The sequence below is a fragment of the Papio anubis genome, chromosome 18 (genome assembly GCF_008728515.1).
Source record: "Papio anubis isolate 15944 chromosome 18, Panubis1.0, whole genome shotgun sequence".
NCBI lineage: Eukaryota > Metazoa > Chordata > Mammalia > Primates > Cercopithecidae > Papio > Papio anubis.
This window is the reverse complement of record NC_044993.1, coordinates 61,889,860-61,909,431: the sequence shown is the minus strand read 5'-3', so window position 1 is coordinate 61,909,431 and position 19,572 is coordinate 61,889,860. Positions and strand designations below refer to the sequence as shown.

General features: G+C 48.2%; 1 protein-coding gene across 8 annotated transcripts in view; it reads left to right on the top strand.

Annotated features, from left to right (window-relative positions):
• Positions 1-19,572, top strand: part of SNX29 (sorting nexin 29) — a 588,023-nt gene that overhangs the window by 77,039 nt on the left and 491,412 nt on the right. For all 8 annotated transcript variants that reach the window (XM_031657934.1, XM_031657931.1, XM_031657930.1 and 5 more), the window contains 5 exons: positions 88-268; positions 4,262-4,332; positions 6,246-6,494; positions 9,746-10,121; positions 19,449-19,567. In XM_031657934.1, the coding sequence (XP_031513794.1) occupies positions 240-268; positions 4,262-4,332; positions 6,246-6,494; positions 9,746-10,121; positions 19,449-19,567 (844 nt within the window). In that variant the 5' untranslated portion in view covers positions 88-239. The remainder of the gene's footprint in view (positions 1-87; positions 269-4,261; positions 4,333-6,245; positions 6,495-9,745; positions 10,122-19,448; positions 19,568-19,572) is intronic.

Here is a 19,572-nt window from a genome sequence, read left to right as displayed (position 1 = left end):
CAACATCGCCTAGGGGCTTTGTGTGTTCCTTTCCCAATGCTAAGTACCCCAGGCTGAGTGCCAGGTGCCTGTGCCCTCTCTCCTTAGAGCCGGTGTTCTGGTACTACGTGAAGGAGGTCCTCAACAAGCACGAGCTGCAGCGCTTCTACTCCCTGCGCCACATCGCCTCCGACGTGGGCCGGGGCCGCGCCTGGCTGCGCTGTGCCCTCAACGAGCACTCCCTAGAGCGCTACCTGCACATGCTCCTAGCCGACCGCTGCAGGCTCAGGTACGTGGCCGGGATGGGACCTGGGATGGGGTGGAACAAGGGGTGAAGATCTTGGAGTCTAGAGTCAGACCACCTGGATTTTCATCCTAGTTCCCCGATCTGGGGCAAGTGGGCCTCCCTCTGACAGCTCTGGAGTGTTCTGCTGAGCTGTGGGGAAACTTGGGAGAGAATCATTGAGAGACTGCCTGTAAAGGGCTCGGCATGGCACTTGAATGTGGAGAGAGCTGTTGTCTTAAGATGTAGCTTGCTCTTCACTTTCTGGATTTTTTTTTTTTTTTTTTTTTTTGACGGGGTTTCCCTCTGTCACCCAGGCTGGAGTGCAGTGGCTGCATCTCAGCTCACTGCAAGCTCCACCTCCCGGGTTCACGCCATTCTCCTGCCTCAGCCTCCCGAGTAGCTGGGACTACAGGCGCCTGCCACCTCGCCCGGCTAGTTTTTTTTTTTGTATTTTTAGTAGAGACGGGGTTTCACCGTGCTAGCCAGGATGGTCTCTATCTCCTGACCTCGTGATCCGACTGTCTCGGCCTCCCAAAGTGCTGGGATTACAGGCTTGAGCCACCGCGCCCGGCCTTTTTTTTTTTTTTTTTAAGACTGGGTCTTGCTTTGTTGCCCAAGTTGGAGTGCAGTGGCATGAACCCGGCTCATTGCAGCCTGGACCTCCCTGGCTCAAGCAATCCTCCCACCTCAGCCTCCTGAGCAGCTAGGACCATAAGCGTATGCCACCATGCCTGGCTAATTTAAACATTTTTTTTTGTAGTGATGGGGTCTCAGTGTGTTGCCCAGGCTGGTCTTGAACTCCTAGGTTCAAGTAATCTTCCCACCTCAGCCTCGCAAAGTGCTGAGATTACAGGTGTGAGCTACCATGCCAGGCATAGAATTTTAATTTGGGATTCTTGCATTCGTTCAATCCCAAACTGAAAAAAACATGGAAATTTTAACTTGGAGAAGGAAGTCATTTTTTTGTGTTTGTTTTTTGTTTGTTTGTTTTTGAGACGGAGTTTCACTCTGTTGCCCAGGCTGGAGTGCATTGATGCTATCTGGGCTCACTGCAACTTCTGTCTTCCCAGTTCAAGCGATTCTCCTGCCTCAGCGCCTCCTGAGTAGCATGTGCCACAACACCCAGCTAATTTTTTGTATTTTTAGTAGGTACGGGGTTTAATTATGTTGACCAGGCTGGTCTCAAACTCCTGACCTCAGGTGATCCGCCCACCTAGGCCTCCCAAAGTGCTGGGATTACAGGCGTGAGCCACCGTGCCTGGGCGTGGCCATTACTTTTACTCTGAGAATGGTGGACTAGACATGTTGTTTTGTGTCCTTGAGTGATATGGAGCGACATTGATGAATCCTCTTCTGGTTCCTTAAGTAACTTCCCCATCAGCAATGCCCGGATCTTCAACAGTGAAATTTCCCTGAATTCAATCAGTGGGCAGTTTGTGAGCAGTGTGGTGTGTTCCCGTGACTTTATATCTTGACCTGTGTTCCCTAGTTCAGGTCTCCTCTTCTGCTTTATGTACTGCTGTGGTCACCTCTCTACTGGTAATGTCTCAGGTCTTCTGGTATTGTGCACTGGGGCTCTTGAAAATATCGTTAAAGTTCTCTGTTGCCTGTGGCTCTTTGTTCAATTGTATGGGTCCAAAATGGGAGGACTTGGGAGCCAGGAGGACTGACACTGGTGACACTTGTGTACTGCTCAGGGTCAGAGTCCGGGGGGCTGAGAACATCTGGACCTCTGGGGCATTAACCAGCTTTAGTTAAGGAAAACACACTCCTTAACTTTCTTTCTTTCTTTTCTTTTCTTTTCTTTTCTTTTTTTTTTTTGAGATGGAGTCTCGCTTTTTTGCCTAGGCTGGAGTGTAGTGGCGTGATCTTGGCTCACTGTAACCTCCGCCTCCCGGGTTCAAGCGATTCTCCTGCCTCAGCCTCCTGAGTAGCTGGGTCTACAGGCGCACGCCACCACACCTGGCTAATTTTTTGTATTTTTAATAGAGACGGATTTCACCACGTTAGCCCGGATGGTCTTGATCTCCTGACCTCGTGATCCTCCCGCCTCAGCCTCCCAAAGTGCTGGGATTATAGGCGTGAGCTACTGTGTGTGGCCTACTCCTATTTCTTGAAGTGAATTTCTGTGAAACTCTTTCCAGCATATCATTTATGGGTAGTTCAGAGTTACATACTCAGTCTCAAAGTTGAAGTGAACATCAAGAAGAAGTGAGTCCAGCAGGTAAGAATCACAGTTGACCTTACCTGGACCACCAGCCACTTCCCCAGCCCGATGTGGGGAAAACACATTAATTTAGATGCACGAAAACGGGCTCAGATTTTTAAAGGATCATGATTTTAGGAATCAGGTGCAGTCAGAATGTCAGCTTGAGCACGTGGTTTGTACGTCTGCTAATATTTTCTGGAAAAGTATATTGGAAATGCACCTCTTCTCTCTTTCTCCTGCCTCACCCTGCCCGGTAGGTGGGATTACAGGTGTGTACCACCACGCCCAGCTAATTTTTGCATTTTTAATAGAGACGGGGTTTTACTGTATTGGCCAGGCTGGTCTCGAACTCCTAGCCTCAAGTGATCCACCACGTCAGCCTCCCAAGTGCCGGGATTACAGGCGTGAGCCACCGTTCCCAGCCTCAATTTTTATTTTAGATTCAGGGGGTACATGTGCAGGTTTGTTACCTGGGAACATTGCGTGATGCCGAGGTTTAGGGCATGATTGAACCCATCTCCCAGGTAGTGAACATAGTACCTGGTAGGTAGTTTTTCAGTCCATGCTTTTCTCCCTCTCTACTCTCTCTAGCAGTCCCCATCTTTGTTTGCCATCTTTATGTATGTGTGTACCCAGTGTTAGTTTCTGTTAGTTGTATTCAGTCACTTCAGTGGCTAATTTTTCCAACCCCTCACTCAACTATAGGTCTTGTATCCCTGACTTTGCTTTAGTGAAATTGACCTTTGCCTCAATTAATTTAGAATTCAGTGACCTGGCGGGGAAGTTATGGCATTGGGGATTTTTGGTTGTCATTGCTTGACAGGAAGTCAGAGAGAGCTTGGAAGTTGGACTCGGGAGAACTTCTTTTAAGCCCTGGCTGGACCATTTATTGGCCAGATGACCTTGGACAGGCCCTGTAGGCTTTCTTGACGGCCTTATCCCAATGCCGTCTAGATTTGTCGTGTATTTTTAGCCTCCTGGCCTTTTCCAAGGATAATGTGGGCTTTCAGGTCTGTAACCTAGGCAGGCATTATATTATTATTATTATTATTTTGAGGTGGAGTCTCGCTCTTTCGCCCAAGCTGGAGTACAGTGGTGCAATCTCTGCTCACTGAGCCTCCAGGTTCAAGCGATTCTACTGTTTCAGCCTCCTGAGTAGCTGTGATTACAAGCATCTGCCACCATGCCCAGCTAATTTTTTATATTTTTAATAGAGATGGGGTTTCACTGTGTTGGCCAGGCTGGTCTCGAACTCTTGACCTCAAGTGATCTTCCCACCCCAGCCTCCCAAAGTGCTGGGATTACAAGCATGAGCCACCATGCCTGGCCAAGGCAGGCATTATATTAAATGCCCTGGTTGATGAAGCCATAGAGGCTCTGTAATTTCTGTCTGAAATGGTCTCTTCTTGTATTAGGCAAATCAGGCGAGCCCTGTTGGCTGGCTTGGATTTCCTGTCTGTCTCTTGGGGACATTGCTTGAGTGGAAGTCACCCACCTGACTGCTCCCTCCTACTTTGCTGCTTTATAAATACATTTACGTATAATGTCTATTTTCGTACTCTGAAGCTGGGGGTCTCGGGGGACCAGCGAGGAAGTTGTAGGATGTGTGTGTTCGATCTTCTGTTCGTAAGCAGAAGCTTTAAACCAGCAGACACCTCAGACAAATCATATCCCTCCTGGGGTGATCAGGTGCAGATCTTCCAGGGAGCCGTCTAATGAAATTTCTTGGTTAATAGACACAGAGAACCACTGCTAAGAGCGATTTCCTCTTCTCTTTGAATCTGCAGCACTTTTTATGAAGACTGGTCTTTTGTGATGGATGAAGAGAGGTCCAGCATGCTTCCAACCATGGCAGCGGGTAAGCCTGGCCCAGACCAGGGCGCCGTGCCTTGTGACATTTGCGAGCAGAGGGGCTGCCTTGGGGCAGATCCACAACGCCATGGAATGTTGTGATTCTTCTCTGTCCCTGAACAACTTAATGAGTCACTTGCTGCTGTCCTTCTTTTACTAGCACTGAATGTTGGTTGTTTTATTTTTATTTTTTAAAAGATAGAGCCTCACTCTGTCACCCAGGCTGGAGTGCAGTGGTGCGATCTCGGCTCACTGCAACCTCTGCCTCCTGGGTTCAAGTCATTTTCCTGTCTCAACCTCCCGAAAAGCTGGGATTACAGGTGCCTGCCACCACGCCCAGCTAATTTTTGTATTTTAATAGAGATAGGGTTTCACTGTGTTGGCCAGGCTGGTCTCGAACTCCTGAGCTCAAGTAATCCACTCGCCTTGGCCTCCCAAAGTGTTGGGATTGCAGGTGTAAGTCCCCATGCCCGACCAGAGTGTTGGGTCTATTCCTCTAGAATGTGAGACCCTGGCAGAGAAAGCGAAGATTTGAGAAGGTTTTTAGTTGGGCTTTGGAGATGTAATATACCTTGCGGGGAATTGGAGGTGGGAGACCTACCTTTGAATCCTGGCTTTACCCCTTGCTAACTGGTGACCTGGGGCAGATGCTATAAGCTTTGCTACCTTTTCTTTCCTCTCTGTGAGATGGGAATCATGCTGTCTCAGCAATCACCTTCATGGGGCTGTGAGACAATCATGTGAGATCGGGAGCCGCACACATGACAGTCATCGTGGAGACCCTGGGTTGATGTTACTCGGTGGACTGTTACATTGTTTGCCCTTTGACTCAAAGGGTGAAAGGTGGAATCAGCCGGACTGAAGTGGGCAACTTGCTTCCTCTTTCCAAGTTCTTTTTTGCCTCATTTTTGTTTTTCCTTGAAAGTTTATAGTAAGTCTCATATATTTGGGGTTATGTTAGTCCTGTCCATTGATGAGAAAAAGGATTTGACCATGATTTCTTTGTAGACCATAAGATGCCAGTGTAAGTGTCTGTCCAGAGTAATGATGATGATGTTATCGGTGCACATTTGATGGTTTATGGAGCTGAGTGTCTTGTGAGTGATTGCCTTTAATACTTACAATCCTGTGAGAGAGATAATATTGTCCCCATCTTACAGATAAGGTGACTGGAGTACAGGGAGATGATAAGTTGCTGGACCAAGGTCTTTTTTTTTTTTCTGAGACGGAGTTTCACTCTTGTTGCCCAGGTTGGAGTGCAGTGGCATGATCTTGGCTCGCTGCAACCTCTGCCTCCTGGGTTCAAGCAATTCTCCTGTGCAGCCTCCCCAGTAGCTGGGATTATAGGCATGTACCACCACGCCCGGCTAATTTCATGTTTTTAATAGAGATGAGGTGTCTCCGTTTGGTCAGGCTGGTCTCGAACTCCCGACCTCAGGTGATCCACTTGTCTTGGCCTCCCAAAATGCTGGGATTACAGGGATGAGCCACTGTACCCGGCCTGGACCAAGGTCTTGTAGCTAGTAGGTGACAGTGCTGGAACTGACCCCCAGGCAGTCTGATCCCAGAACTTGTGCCTTCACCTCCTCCTGGTTGTCTTCTTATTTGTATTCATCTTTGTGGCTGTTAGGGAGAGAATGTGGCATGACTCAACTCCCGTGATAACGGATGTCTGCTGACCCCAGTTTCATGGGAGGTGTTTTTTTTTTTTTTTGAGACAGGGTCTTGCTCTGTCCCCCAGGCTGGAGTGCAGTGGCACGATCTCGGTTCCCTACAACCTCCGCGTGGGAGGTATTTTTATACCTATTTAAGATCAGTGTGTCTCCTTTTCCGTACTCTGTTGTCTGCAGCTGTCTTCTCTTGGTGGTGGTGTGACTGCCCATCAGCAAGCACTCCAGACTTCTCCCTTTTTTTGGGCAGGTCTGAACTCCATACTCTTTGCGATTAACATCGACAACAAGGATTTGAACGGGCAGAGTAAGTTTGCTCCCACCGTTTCAGACCTCTTAAAGGAGTCAACGCAGAATGTGACCTCCTTGCTGAAGGAGTCCACGCAAGGAGTGAGCAGCCTGTTCAGGGAGATCACAGCCTCCTCTGCCGTCTCCATCCTCATCAAACCTGAACAGGAGACCGACCCCTTGCCTGTCGTGTCCAGGAATGTCAGTGCCGGTGAGTGGGAACGGGTGCCGAGGCGGAGCAGAGGGAAGCAGAATGTGGCTGATGGGGTGGACGTACCTCATCATCTGAAAGTCATTCCAAGGGGAATAGAGTCCAGTACACTTGTTTTCCATTTGTGTTTCTGTTTCTCATTCTCATTCACTCTGAAAGGGCTCTGACGGCCTTATCTAGATGCGAGAATTGCCGGGTGGAAAAATGAGCAGCTCAACCATAGCAAACGGAAAGTGAGGGTGTGAGAGACACCGGGAGCCAGATGACATTGATCTTCATTCATTCATTCCTTTATTTGTTCCTTCATCGTATTCTGTGTGCTAGGCAGTGAGCTGAATAGGAAAGACAGATTGCCAGCAGGTAGCCTGCAGTCTCCTTTGGGATGGGTGTGGGTGGGTAGTTCATGACAAAATATATAATTTATGATCCTTAGGATAAAAGGGATGAAAGCCAAGCGTAGGCTGCTATGGGAACGTCTGCCGTTGGGCTTGCCTCTGATTGGGGATGGCTTTTAAGTAGAGGCCTCAGGAAAGACAGGAGTTGTCAGCTTTGACTCTAGGGAGTCATGGGGAGGCAGAAGATAGTTGGTTCAGGCTGGGCTTGGTGGCTCATGCCTGTAATCCTAGCACTTTGGGAGGCCGAGGCAGGAGGATCGCTTGAGTTCAAGGGTTCTAGACCAGCCTGGGCAATGTAGTGAGACCCTGTCTCAATTTTTTAACTTTTTTTTTTTTTTTTGAGACAGTCTCACTCTATTGCCCAGGTTGGAGTGCAGGGGCATGATCTCAGCTCACTGCAACCTTTACCTCCCGGATTCAAGCAATTCTCCTGCCTCAACCTCCTGAGTAGATGGGACTACAGGCGTGTGCCAACATGCCTGGCTGGCTTCTTTTTGTATTTTTAGCAGAGATGGGGTTTCCCATGTTGGCCAGGCTGATCTTGAACTCCTAATCCCAGGTGATCTGCCCGCCCTGCCCTCTCAAAATGCTGGGATTACAGGCATGAGCCACTGTGCCCAGCCTGTTTTTAAAAAAATTTAATTAAAAAATTGAATAAAAAAAAGAAAGTTGATTAAGTTGAGATTAATTTGGTGAGAAGTTTTCAATACCCTTTGATTCCTTTGGGACATTAAGATGTTACTACAGCAAAATTGGAAATTTTGTTGTAGTATGTATGTGTATATATGTAGAGACAGGGTCTTGCTATGTTGCCCAGGCTGGTCTTGAACTCCCGGCCTCAAGTGGTCCTCCTGCCTTGGCCTCCCAAAGTGCTGGGATTACAGGTGTGAGCCACTGCGCCTGGTTGAAATTGGAAATTTTGGGCTTAAGTACTTAGTATCCTCAGATCTGTTAAACAAGGCAGTAACTGGGGCCATCCCTTTGGAATTACTGATGGTGAAAGTGCAGAATCCCATGGTGTCTTTGGTACACGGTGGCCTTGTTTGTCTTGCCCTGTGCTTCTCCAGCAGAGACCCTGCATGAGCAGTGTAGGAGATAGGGCTGTTGATGGCTTCGTGTAACAAAGACACTGAAATTTCTACACCCACAGGAGTAGCAGTCCCACCCATTTTTGGAACTCTGCTTTTGAGGTAATCTCGGAGTTGTGCTATACCAGTGAGGCCTCACCGCATCACACATTGGTTTAGACGGATTGGGTTTTTGGAATTGGCTCAAAGTGTCTTACATCCAAGTGTGGTGATTAAAATGGGGGCACAAAGAGTCTTCTCTGAGTGCTGGTCACTAAGGCAGGCTTGATTTCTTTTTCAGTTAACATTTGCTATATAACAAGTGATTAAAAAATGTAGCGACTTAAAACCACCACAGTTCGTTCCTTTTTTAGGTGGGTTGGCATGGTGGCTCTTCCGCTGGATTCCTTGGGCTCACTCATGGGAGCTGGTGGTTAGACTGGAAGATCCAAGATGGCCCCATCCACATGTCTGGAATAAGTGCTGGGGCGGCTCAGGTTGTGCTCCTGGTCTCTCATCCTCCAGTCGGCTGAGCTGGCTTCTTCATGTATGGGGTCAGGGCCTCTGTCCGGGAGAGCAAAGGCAAAGCTGTGAGACCTGTTAACACCTAGCTACTAGAACTCACACAGTGTGATTCCTGCCACTTTGTTTTTTTTTTTGGAAACAGAGGCTTGTTCTGTCACCCAGACTGGACTGCAATGGCGCAATCTCAGCTCGCTGCAACCTCTGCCTCCCATGTTCAAGAAATTCTCCTGCATCAGCCTCCCAAGTAGCTGGGATTACAGGCACCCGCCACCACACCTAGCTGATTTTTTTTTGTGTGTGTGTGTTTTTATTAGAGATGGAGTTTCACCATGTTTGCCAGGTTGGTCTTGAACTCCTGACCTCAGGTGATCCACCCACCTTCACCTCCAAAGTGCTGAGATTACAGGTGTGAGCCACTGCGCCCGGCCCTTTCTGCCACATTCTCTTGGTAAAAGCAGGGCATGGTGGCTCATGCCTATAATCCCAGCAATTTAGGAGGCTGAGGTGGGAGTATTGCTTGAGGCCAGAAGTTTTGAGACCAGCCTGGGCAGCACAGCAAGACCTCATCTTTTAAAAAAATAGTAAAATTAGCTAGGTGTTGTGGCATGCACCTGTAGTCCCAGTTACTCAGGAGGCTGAGGCCAGAGGATTGTTTGATCCCAGGAATTGGAGGTTACAGTGAGCTATGATTGCGCCATTGTACTCCAGCCTGGGCAATAGAGCGAGATGCTCCAACTCAAAAAAAAAAAAAAAAAAAAAAAAAAAAAAAAGCACTATGCCAGCCAGATTCAAGAGGGTGCAGAAATAGACATCACCTCTGGCTGGGAGGAGCCACAAAGCCCCATTGCGAAGGGGCACTGCACAGGAATGGCAGGAATTTGAGGCTGTTCAACTCTTGACTATACCCCCCAGCTGGTTTTCCTGGTCTCATCTACGGCTATGAGAATATTTTCCAAAGAGAAGCATTGAAGATCATTTTGGTAATGGTAGCATCCTTCGCATCAAAGTGACTGCTTAGAAGGAACAGTTTCAATGTGGGCTCTGTGGTGTGTTTATTTAAATCAGAGGTAGAGGGCTGTATCCATTCTGCTCAATCTTCTGTACACAGATTTTCATTGAGGATTTTAAAAAGTCTGAATTAATGTTACAGTGGATTACTCAGTAGAATAGTATTTTCCATAACCTGGAGGTGAGTTGGTTCCATCATCCTTTTGTCTTGCCTACTTTTTCTTATGCCATATCTTTTTTTTTTTTCTTTTGTCAGATGCCAAATGCAAAAAGGAGCGAAAAAAGAAAAAGAAAGTGACCAACATTATCTCATTTGATGATGAGGAGGATGAGCAGAACTCTGGGGACGTTTTTAAAAAGACACCTGGGGCAGGGGAGAGCTCGGAGGACAACTCCGACCGCTCCTCTGTAAATATCATATCAGCCTTTGAAAGCCCCTTTGGGCCAAATTCCAATGGAAGTCAGAGCAGCAACTCATGGAAAATTGATTCCCTGTCTTTGAATGGGGAGTTTGGGTACCAGAAACTTGATGTAAAAAGCATTGATGATGAAGATGTGGATGAAAACGAAGATGACGTGTATGGAAACTCATCAGGAAGGAAGCACAGGGGCCACGCGGAGTCACCTGAGAAGTAAGTTCCCGTCACACTTCCTTGTGTGTGTGTGTGTGAGATGGAGTCTCACCGTCCCCCAGGCTGAAGTGCTGTGGCATGATCTCAGCTCACTGCAGCCTGCACCTCCCGGGTTCAAGCTATTCTCCTGCCTCAGCCTTCCGAGTAGCTGAGATTACAGGCGCCTGTCACCACACCTAGCTAATTTTTCTGCTTTTAGTAGAGATGGGGTTTCACCACATTGACCAGGCTGGTCTCAAACTCTTGACCTCAAGTGATCCGCCTGCCTTGGCCTCCCAAAGTGCTAGGTTTACAGGCGTGAGCCACCATGCCCAGCCTCCCCTTGTGCTTTTAATGAGGGAGTTAAGTTCACCGTTTTCTCTTTCTATGGTATGAGGTGAAATACAACTGCAAGTTTTATATTTGCCCAGGGCATCATTCATTCTTCAGGTGTTGATCTAGGAGTGTTATTTGGAAGGAGTGTTATTTGCTCTTTCCCTGAGAACTGAAAGAGGGGAAGGGAGTACATTTGAGGGCACTTAATACAAAGTTAATGTCAGAATGTGTGCCTTGAAATTCTTGCTTTATACATACATCTGTCATGTTCACTTCCCAGGGTTCACACGGTTTCACAGTCTGATGAGACTGTGCCTATTATTATTTTTTATTTTTACTCTGGATTTTCCTTGCATCTGACTTGCCACTAGCACAGGAAGCTCAGGACAAAGGCAGGGTTAGGAGAATAGTTGTGGTATGGTGACTTCTGTGTTTATCTGCAGGGGTGTGAATAGCAGTAACTTGCCTGCACCTGCTGCCTTAACCGTGGAGTTGGCCGGGCGCAGTGGCTCACACCTGTAATCCCAGCACTCTGGGACACCAAGGTGGGTGGATCACCTGAGGTCGGGAGTTCGAGACCAGCCTGACTAACATGGTGAAACCCCTTCTCTACTAAAAAAAATACAAAATTAGCCTGGCATGATGGTGCATGCCTGTAACTCCAATACTTAGGATGCTGAGGCAGGAGAATCGCTTGAACATGGGAGGCGGAGCCAAGATGACATCACTGCACTCCAGCCTGGGCAACAAGAAAGTCCTTCTCAAAAAAAAAAAAAAAAAAACAAAACCCAAAATACCCCAAATAAGCTAGTTACCACTTAGGCTTTGTAGTGCCCAGTGCCCTCCTAATCATGACTACTGCAAAATCCAGTTCCTTAAAGTGTAAAATGAGGCCAGGTGCAGTAGTTCACGCCTGTAATCCCAGCACTTTGGGAGGCTGAGGTGGGAGTACTGCTTAAGGCCAAGAGTTTGAGAGCAGCCTGGGCAACACAGCAAGACTCCATCTCTACAAAAAATAAAAAGTGTAAAATGAATATACAGAAATGTATCTTTCTGTCTGACCTAAATCTTAACGGTATTGTTTAGGCTGCAGTATACCTTTAGCCCTAAGATTTTCATTTTCTTTTTTTTTTTTTGAGACGGAGTCTAGTTCTATCGCCCAGGCTGGAGTGCAGTGGCGCCATCTCGGCTCACTGCAAGCTCCACCTCCCGGGTTCACGCCATTCTCCTGGCTCAGCCTCCCGAGTAGCTGGGACTACAGGCGCCCACCACCGCGCCTGGCTAATTTTTTGTATTTTTAGTAGAGACGGGGTTTCACTGTGATCTCGATCTCCTGACCTCGTGATCCGCCCGCCTGGGCCTCCCAAAGTGCTGGGATTACAGGCGTGAGCCACTGCGCCCGGCAGATTTTCATTTTCATGTTGTTTTAATATTAGGTTTTTTGTTTTTTTTTTTTTCTGATGAGACTGTGCCTATTATTGTTTTTTATTTTTACTCTAGTCCTCATCCACATGGATACTTGTACTAATAGTGTTACCTTATTGATCATCTGAGATATGCCAGATGCTGCAGGTGATTTGTACACTGTATTGTAAGACTTCTAGCAACCCTGTGAGGTTCATGGGCATATCACCCCCATTTTACAGACAGAAGAACAGGATTCCATAGAGAGGCAAGATTTGTCAAAGCCATGGGCAAAGTTGAGATTTGGATTCAGATATGCTGTAATCCAAAGCTTATACTGTCAATTTTTTTTTTTTTTTGACATGGGTCTTGCTCTGTCACCCAGGCTGGAGCACAATGGCTCCGTCTCGGGTCACTGCAACCTCTGCTTCCAGGGTTCAAGTGATTCTCCTGCCTCAGCCTCCCAAGTAGCTGGGATTACAGGTGCCCGCCACTACGCCCAGCTAATTTTTTAGTAGAGACGGGGTTTCACCAAGTTGGCCAGGCTGATCTCAAACTCCTGACCTCATGATCTGCCCGGTTCGGCCTCCCAAAGTGCTGGGATTACAGGTGTGAGCCACTGCACCCGGCTCTTCTGTCAAATGTTTTTCATGTTTCTACATAATTATGAATACTGATTTTTGATGTGATGATTAAGTTTGTGTGTCAGCCTGACTGGGCTGTGGGGTGCCCAGATTGAACGTTACTTCTACTTCTGGGTGCGTCGGTGAGGATGTTTCTGGGTGAGGGTAGTGTCTAAATTGGTGGACTCAGTAAAGGAGACAGCCCTCCCCAGTGTGGAGGGACCCCATCCAATCCATTGAGGGCCTGAACAGAACAACAAGCGAAGACAGGGAGGGATTCTTTCCTTTCCGCCTGCTAGCTTCCGCTGGGACATGGGTTTTCTGCCCTGGGCCAGGGATTCCTACCATCTGCTGTCCCGGTTCTCAGGCTTCAGGCTTGGACTTCGCCACGCCACCAGCTTTCCTGGGTCTTCGGCTTGTGGACTGTGGGTCATGGGACTTCCTGGTCTCTGTGGTTGCGTGGACCAGTTCCTCAATATAAACCTCTATCTGTATCTGTCTCTGTCTCCATGCACGCACCCCTTGGCTCCATTTCTCCGCAGAACCCTGGCTAATGCAGTTGCCGTTCAGTCAGATCAACACGTTATGACTTGTGAAATGGTTCCCCTTTTGTTGGGTATTTAGGTTGATGGTTTCTGTTTTTGCTTTTTGTTATCAGCCTATCTTTTGTTTGCAGCCTATCTCAAATGAATATTTTCACACACAAGATTTTTTCCTATGACTGAACTCTTTGTTAGGGCAGCTTTTCAGCAGCCCTTGTTCTTGCTCATAGCGTGTGAGTGTTTTTATATCTGGCATCCAAGTCGTGTGACCTGCTGTGTTATTCAGGGCTCTCCAGAGAGGCAGAACCAGTGGGGCGGGACAGAGCGGGGGGCATTCTGTATGTGGATGTGTATAGTTCCTTCTCCGTCCTGCTCTGTTTTTGCCTCAATTTCTACCTCTGTCTCTACCTCTAACTCCGTCTCTATCTATCTCTGTTTCTGTCTGTCTGTGTCTCTGTTTCCTGTCTGTTTGTTTGTTTTGTTTTGTTTTTGAGATGGAGTCTTGCTTTGTTACCCAGGCTGGAGTACAGTGGCACGATCTCGGCTCACTGCAACCTCTGCCTGCGGGGTTTAAGTAATTCTTGTGCCTCAGCCTCTCAAGTAGCTGGGATTACAGGTACCCACCACACCCTGCTAACTTTTGTGTTTTTAGTAGAGATGGGGTTTCGTCCTGTTGACCAGGCCAGACTCAAACTCCTGACCTTGTGATCCACCTGCCTTGGCCTCCCAGAGTGCTGGGATTACAGGCATGAGCCACCGTGCCCAGTCTTCTCTTGACTTATTTTAAGGAATTGGCTCATGTGATTGTGGGGCTGGGAAGTCCAAAATCCGCAGGGTAGGCGTGTGGACTGGAGACCCAGGGAAGAGTTGCAGTTCAGGTCCAGAGGCAATCTGCTGGTGGAATTTCTTCTTCTTCTGGAAGGTCCATCTTTTTCCTATTGAGGCCTTGCACTGCTTGCATGAAGCCCGCCCACATTATGCGGTGTAATCTGGTTCACCCAAAATCTACTGATTTAAAATGTTAATCTCATCCAAAAAATACCCTTATAGAAACATCTAGAATAATGTTTGACCAAATATCTGGGTATTGTGGCCCAGCCAAATTGACACATACAATTAACCCTCGCAAGTGCCTTTATTCTTTTTTTTTTTGAAACAGTCTTGCTTCATGGCCCCAGCTGTAGTGCAGTGGCGTGATCTTAGTTCACTGCAACCTCCACCTCCCGGGTGCAAGCGATTCTCCTGCCTCAGCCTCCAGAGTAGGTGGGACTACAGGAGTGCGCCACTGCGCCCGGCTAATTTTTGTATTTTTAGTAGAGATGGGGTTTCACCATGTTGGCCAGGCTGGTATTGAACTCCTGAGCTCAAGTGATCCACCTGCTTCAGCCTCCCAAAGTGCTGGGATTGCTGGCATGAGCCTCCGCACCTGTCCACGTGCCTTTACTTTGTAATCTGGGCCTTTGAGGAGATGCTGCTTGCTGATGCCACTGAGTGTAGCCACATGGGTGAGGCTGGTGTGTGAGCCAAGGCAGCCTCCAGCATTGTGATGTGTAAATGCCCAACACAGTGCAGGGTGACCTTCACTTGGCCTGGGCCCTCCGAAGCCAGAGGGCCTCCTGCAGACTCCGGACAGCTCTCCCTGGCATTCAGAGGGATCTTGATTGACCTTCCACAGAACAGCCTGGGGAAGACACAGCGGAGTGATGGGATGGCCTGCTGAGTAATGCTTTGATTTTTATTCTAAGCTGGTGTTCACAGGGAAGGTCGAGGGGGCTGGTGCACAGCAGATGTGTGAGGGGAATGTGGCCAGACCAGGAGAAACTCACTGTGGATTGCCAAAGCCTCTGGCAGAGTCTGCTGCCCTGTTGTCTTTAAGATCCTCTGTTGGTCAAAGTTAGGCTTACTCCTCAGTTTACTGGTCATTAAACCACTTCTTTGATGTCTGAAGAAGTCTTGTTTCTTCTGCCTCAGTATTTATCTCAAGTATTAGCTTTGCTTTTTGTATTTTTCTTTAAAAGGGATAGTATTTTTATTACAGTCAGGGTTTGTCGTTTTGTTCTTTGTTTTTTTTGTTTGTTTGTTTGTCTTTTTTTTTTTTTTTGAGACAGGTCTTGCTCTGTCATCCAGGCTGGAGTGCAGTGGACTGATCACAGCTCATTACAGCCTTGAACTCCTAGTGTCAAGTGATCTCCCTACCTTGGCCTCCTGAGTAGCTAGGACTATAGGTGCATGCCACCAGGCGCAACTAATTCTTTATAGAAATGGGGTCTCAAGGCATTGCCCAGGTTGGTCTTGACTTCCTGGCCTCAAGTGATCCTCCCATGTTGGCCTCCCAAAGTGTTGGGATTATAGGCATGGGCCACCGCGCCAGGCCCAGAAAGGGCTTTTTGAATCACTTTATATGTGTTCTCTGATACCGGTAGGGAAGGAGGGGGAAACATAATTCAGAAAGGACTACAAACATATGTGGCGTCTTGCTATTCTGCATCTCACTAGCAGTTAAGCAAATGCAAAGTGAAACAAGGCCACATATTTTGCCCATCGTATTTGCGGAGACCTTGGGTTGGCGCCCTGGTGGAAGGGAAAGATCTTGCTGTCAGTGGGTCCTCAGTTCCAGGCACATCCCATGGCATCCACTTGGTGTCTGTGGGATGAATGAGGCTGCAGGGGTGGTGCACAGGGGCTGCCCTCAAAGACAGCTGGAAGCAGTTGAGCTGGGAGCAGTTGATAGCCTTGGGGGAAAGCAGTTTGACAAATTGGCATGAACTTAACGATGTTTATTCCACTGGATTTAGCAGTCCCAGTGCAAGAAGCTACCCGGAGAACATACCCTCGATTCAGGGAAAAGTTGCTGCATCTAGATACCAAAGTGCTTATTCAGAGAAGCAGAACGCTGGAGTTGACCTAAATGTGCAGCCACAGGGGGACAGTTAACAGCAGAAGATTTTGTAGTTTAAGCCTTGACATCTTGACGTTTGGAATCTCAAACATCTCAAATGATGTTTAAGCGTATCTAGTGTTAAGAAGATGAGCTAATCAGTGTATTATATATATGTGTATATATATATATATTTTTTTGTTTGTTTGTTTGTTTTGTTTTGTTTTGAGATGGATTCTCGCTCTGTCACTCAGGCTGGAGTACAGTGGCACAATCTTGGCTTACTGCAATCCCTGCCTCCTGGGTTCAAGCAATTCTCTTGCCCCAGCCTCCCAAGTATCTGGGATTACAGGTGCCCACCACCACACCCGATTAATTTTTCTGTATTTTTAGTAGAGATGGGGTTTCACCATGTTGGCCAGGCTAATCTCAAACTCCTGACCTCAGGTGATCCACCCACCTTGGCCTCCCAAAGTGTTGGGATTATAGGCGTTAGCCACAGCACCTAGAGTGTTTTTTTGTTTTTTTGTTTGTTTGTTTTGAGACAGGGTCTTGCTCTGTGGCCCAGGATGGAGGCAGTGGAATGATCTCGGCTCACTGCAGCCCTCGACCTCCCAGGCTCAAGGGAGCCTCCCACCTCAGCCGCTCCAGTAGCTGGGTCTACAGGTGTGCAACACCATACCTGGCTAATTTTTAAATTTTTTGTAAAGACAGGGCTCGAACTCCTGGGCTCAAGTGATCCTTCTGCCTCGGCCTCCCAAAGTACCGGGATTACAAGTGTGAGCCACTGGCCTGACCAGCAATCTTTAATGTAACTCATTTTGAGGTGGCGGTCCTTGGGGCTCACTTCTCGGGTTTGGAACCTCATCCTCTTGAGGCCTGCTTCCACCTTGTACTTGGATATGTTGCGGGGAAGTGTCGAGAATTATCTTAGAAACCAGCAGAACATTGCATCTGCTCGGAATCAGTGGAGTGGCCGAGACAGGTCTGGCTGCTTTTGCTGCCTTCTCCTGAAAGGGCGCCCGTGACCACCTCTGGGTGCCTGCCCTGTGGTCACCAGTGGCCGGGTCAGAGCCTCAGGAGGGCACCTCTTGACAGATTCCAGAGGCACAGCCAAGTTCACCTGGTTCTCTGCCCAGGTTGGGCGCGCTGCCAGGACACCGGCGGGAGTGGCTCTTCTTTTGCCCCCATCCTGCTGTCTGAAAGCCGCATTGTGTTACGGGCATGGTTGAATGATCCGTCTTGCAAAATTCTGCTGGATTATTTACTCCTGCGCTTCTCGCTCTGTGCCAGATGTCTGGCCAAAAGCTAGAGAGGGCTGAAAGGAGACTTCTACCTGACAAGCCTCTAAAATAGGAGCTGGCAAACCATGCCTGCAGGCCAAATCCGCCCCCAAGCAGTGAACGGCTGTTACGTTTTTAAAGAGTTGTTAAGAGACACCAACAAAGAAGAGTATGTCACAAAGCCTGAAATATGTACTCTGTGGTCTATTACAGAAAATATTTGTGGATTTTAGAGTAACTCTAAGATAAAGACAAACTATGTAAGTAATGTCACTTGTGAGCAGGAGACGAAAGACTCAGTGCACTTGAATTTGGAAGACTTGGGCTCCAGTCCCACAGCTTTGGTTCTGTTGCTTAGGGCTGATGGCCTTGGACAAGCCACACACTCTTTCTTCTTTTGCTTCCCTTCCCTTTGTTTGCCCCTCCCTCCCCCTTTCCTTCCCTACTTAAGTAGATATGATTATGATCTGCTTTGGTCTTCTTTATCTACTGAGATACAAAATGATGTTTAAACCTTATAGTACAGGCTGGGCACGGTGGCTCATGCCTGTAATCCCAGCACTTTGGGAGGCAGAGGCAGGGATCATGAGGTCAGATCGAGACCATCCTGGCTAACACGGTGAAACCCCGTCTCTACTAAAAATACAAAAATTAGCTGGGCTTGGTGGTGGGCGCCGGTAGTCCCAGCTACTCGGGAGGCTGAGGCAGGAGAATGGCGTGAATCCAGGAGGCGGAGCTTGCAGTGAGCGGAGATTGCGCCCCTGCACTCCAGCCTGGGCGACAGAGGGAGACTCTGTCCCCCCCCCCCCCAAAAAAAAAAAAAAAAAAGCTTACAGTGCAGCTGGCTGTCTGCCTCCATGGACTCTGCATCCGTGGGTTCTGCCTCTATGGTTTCAACCAACTGTGGATCGAAAATATTACCCAAAAAAAACCCAATAAAAATAATGAAGATAAAAATACAATATAACAACTATTTACATAGCATTTGGATTTTATTAGGTATCGTAAGCAATCTAGTGATGACGTAAAGTACGTATGTGGGGGGATGTGCTTATGCAAATACAACACCATTTTACATCGGGAACTTCAGGCTAGGCGAGGTGGCTTATGCCTGTCATCCAAGCACTTGGGGAGGCTGAGGTGGGAGGATCGCTTCAGGCTAGGATTTTGAGACCAGCCTGGACAACATAGCGAAACCCTGTCTTCACAAAAAACCAAACCAAACAAAAAATTAGTTGGGTATGGTGGCTCACGCCTGTAGTCCAAACTCCTTGGGAGGCTGAGGCAGGAGGGTCCGCTGAATCCCAGGAGCTCAAGGTTGCAGTGAACTGTGATTGTGCCACTGTCCTCCAGCATGGGCAACAGAGCAAGACCCCGACTCTAAAAACAAACAAAACAAGAGACTTTGAGCATCCTCAGATTTGCAGGGGGTTTTTGAAACGGTTGATACAGATTGAATGCAGATACTGGGTGACGACTATACTGCAAAAATACCGCCAGGTATTTATTAACATTTCTTGATTGCTCCGAGGCAGGGGCCATTACTCCCAAACAAACCCTACCACACCGCCTGGCATTACGAAGATGGCACGCATTAGAGTTTTGTACTTTGTGGGTAAGGTGACAATATAACAGATCATATGAGCCTGGTTAATAGTTGAGCCGACCCCCTTTCTTGGAAGGGGCCCAGATGTGACTGGTCTGATTCTGTCCTTTTACCCATGAGGGGCTCAGAAGCAGTGAGGCAGAGCAGCACTAGCCCCAGCTCAGGTGACTGCTGTCATTTTGGAACCTGGAGCAGATGGCCTGTGATGCATGTGCTGTCTCCTCCCCCAAGTCTCTGTTCCTTTTCTTGGGAAGGAACAGAGCTTGGGCCAGCTCCCTCCTCAAGCCCTGCTTCTTCCAGGCAGCCTTCCATGACCTTCCTCTATGATCTAAGCTGCCATTTCCAGCTTCTTGCAGGATTATTTGATTCATGTTCATGCTCCCCAGCAGACTGCAGGCTCCCTGAGGTCAGGATCAACACTGTTCACTGGCTTTTTTGCCGCCAGTAGGGAGCACAGTGCGTGGCATAGAATAGGTGCTCAATAAACACTGGTTGAGAGAACAAATGCAAGAGGTCTGGATCTGGACTCCATGCTCCTCCCAGCCCACACGTCCTTCTGTTCTCAGCCCTGCCGTGGCCTGGTTAGTTCTCAAGAGAGCGATGTGGATGCTTGTTGGTGAATCATGAGGCCTCTGGGCTCTTTGGCCTGTCCTGCAGCTGTGTTCTTTCACCTTAGGCCACTGGATGGGAACACCTGCCTCTCCCAGATGCACAGCTGGGCTCCGCTGAAGGTGCTGCACAATGACTCGGACATCCTCTTCCCTGTCAGCGGCGTGGGCTCTTACAGCCCGGCAGGTGGG